Source organism: Charadrius vociferus, unplaced genomic scaffold (assembly GCF_000708025.1).
Source record: "Charadrius vociferus isolate BGI_N301 unplaced genomic scaffold, ASM70802v2 scaffold443, whole genome shotgun sequence".
Lineage (NCBI taxonomy): Eukaryota > Metazoa > Chordata > Aves > Charadriiformes > Charadriidae > Charadrius > Charadrius vociferus.
The window spans coordinates 441032-441860 of NW_009647420.1; the positions used below are offsets into that span (position 1 = coordinate 441032).

At 52.7% G+C, this 829-nt stretch overlaps 1 protein-coding gene across 1 annotated transcript in view; it reads left to right on the plus strand.

The window, feature by feature from the left end:
• Nucleotides 1-829, plus strand: part of CPN1 (carboxypeptidase N, polypeptide 1) — a 12562-nt gene that overhangs the window by 5420 nt on the left and 6313 nt on the right. Inside the window, exons 6-7 of the mRNA XM_009880475.1 lie at nt 256-285; nt 363-384. Coding sequence (XP_009878777.1) covers nt 256-285; nt 363-384 — 52 coding nt within the window. The remainder of the gene's footprint in view (nt 1-255; nt 286-362; nt 385-829) is intronic.

Sequence of the window (829 nt, forward strand, 5' to 3'; positions counted from 1 at the left end):
ATTTCCCACAGCCCGGCGAAGGTCCAGCGTGTGAGAGCTGGCTGGGAGTCTTTGGGTCACTGCCTCACGCAGGAGCCGAGCCAAGAAACGTGTTGGAAATAACTGTTAGCAGACTACAGCGTTTCTGCCAGCCACCGGCTCGTGAGCCACGTCAGAGCAGTCCCACTGTGAGCCAGTCCCACCAAATGGACAGGCCAGTCTTAACCCTCGGGAGCCCCTTCCTCATCCGTGCCTTGCTTGGGTTCCCCATAACCCCAGTACCACCAGTGTCTTCACTAAGACCCCGCTTTTCCAAAGCTGGAGCCTGGCCACCAGCTTTGCTGCACCATCGTAGCATGTATATGTTTTTTTTTTTCCTAGAGAGATGGCAGGGTCTGGCTGGAGGTCTGGTGAGAGCAGGATAAGGGAGGCGGGTGCCCAGCAGGGGCTGGGGGATGGTGAAGAATAAGAAATACAATGAAAAGAGCACCAGAAGCATAGGCAGACATCGGGGAATATATCAGTATGTCCTGCTAGCACTAGCTGAAGCCTGTGGTTTTTTCCCCATTGTTAAAATGTTCCAGAAAACAGTGCCTTCAGTCACTGCTTCCATTAGAAAATAGACGGCAAAAGAAAAAGCAAGGCTGCGTTAGAACAGTTAATGAGAAAAATAAGTCTGAGCTGGAGTTCAGCTTTCTCTGGAAGCAGAGGCTGTGCAGGGGCTTGCCAGGACCTGCTGGGATCGGGGCTGCACTCGGACCCAGATGTAGAGAGGCTGCAGTCTGGGGCGTGGGCTAATGATACCCACATAGCCTCAGAAGTCAGAAATGCAGTGAAGTAACTGGTTTCC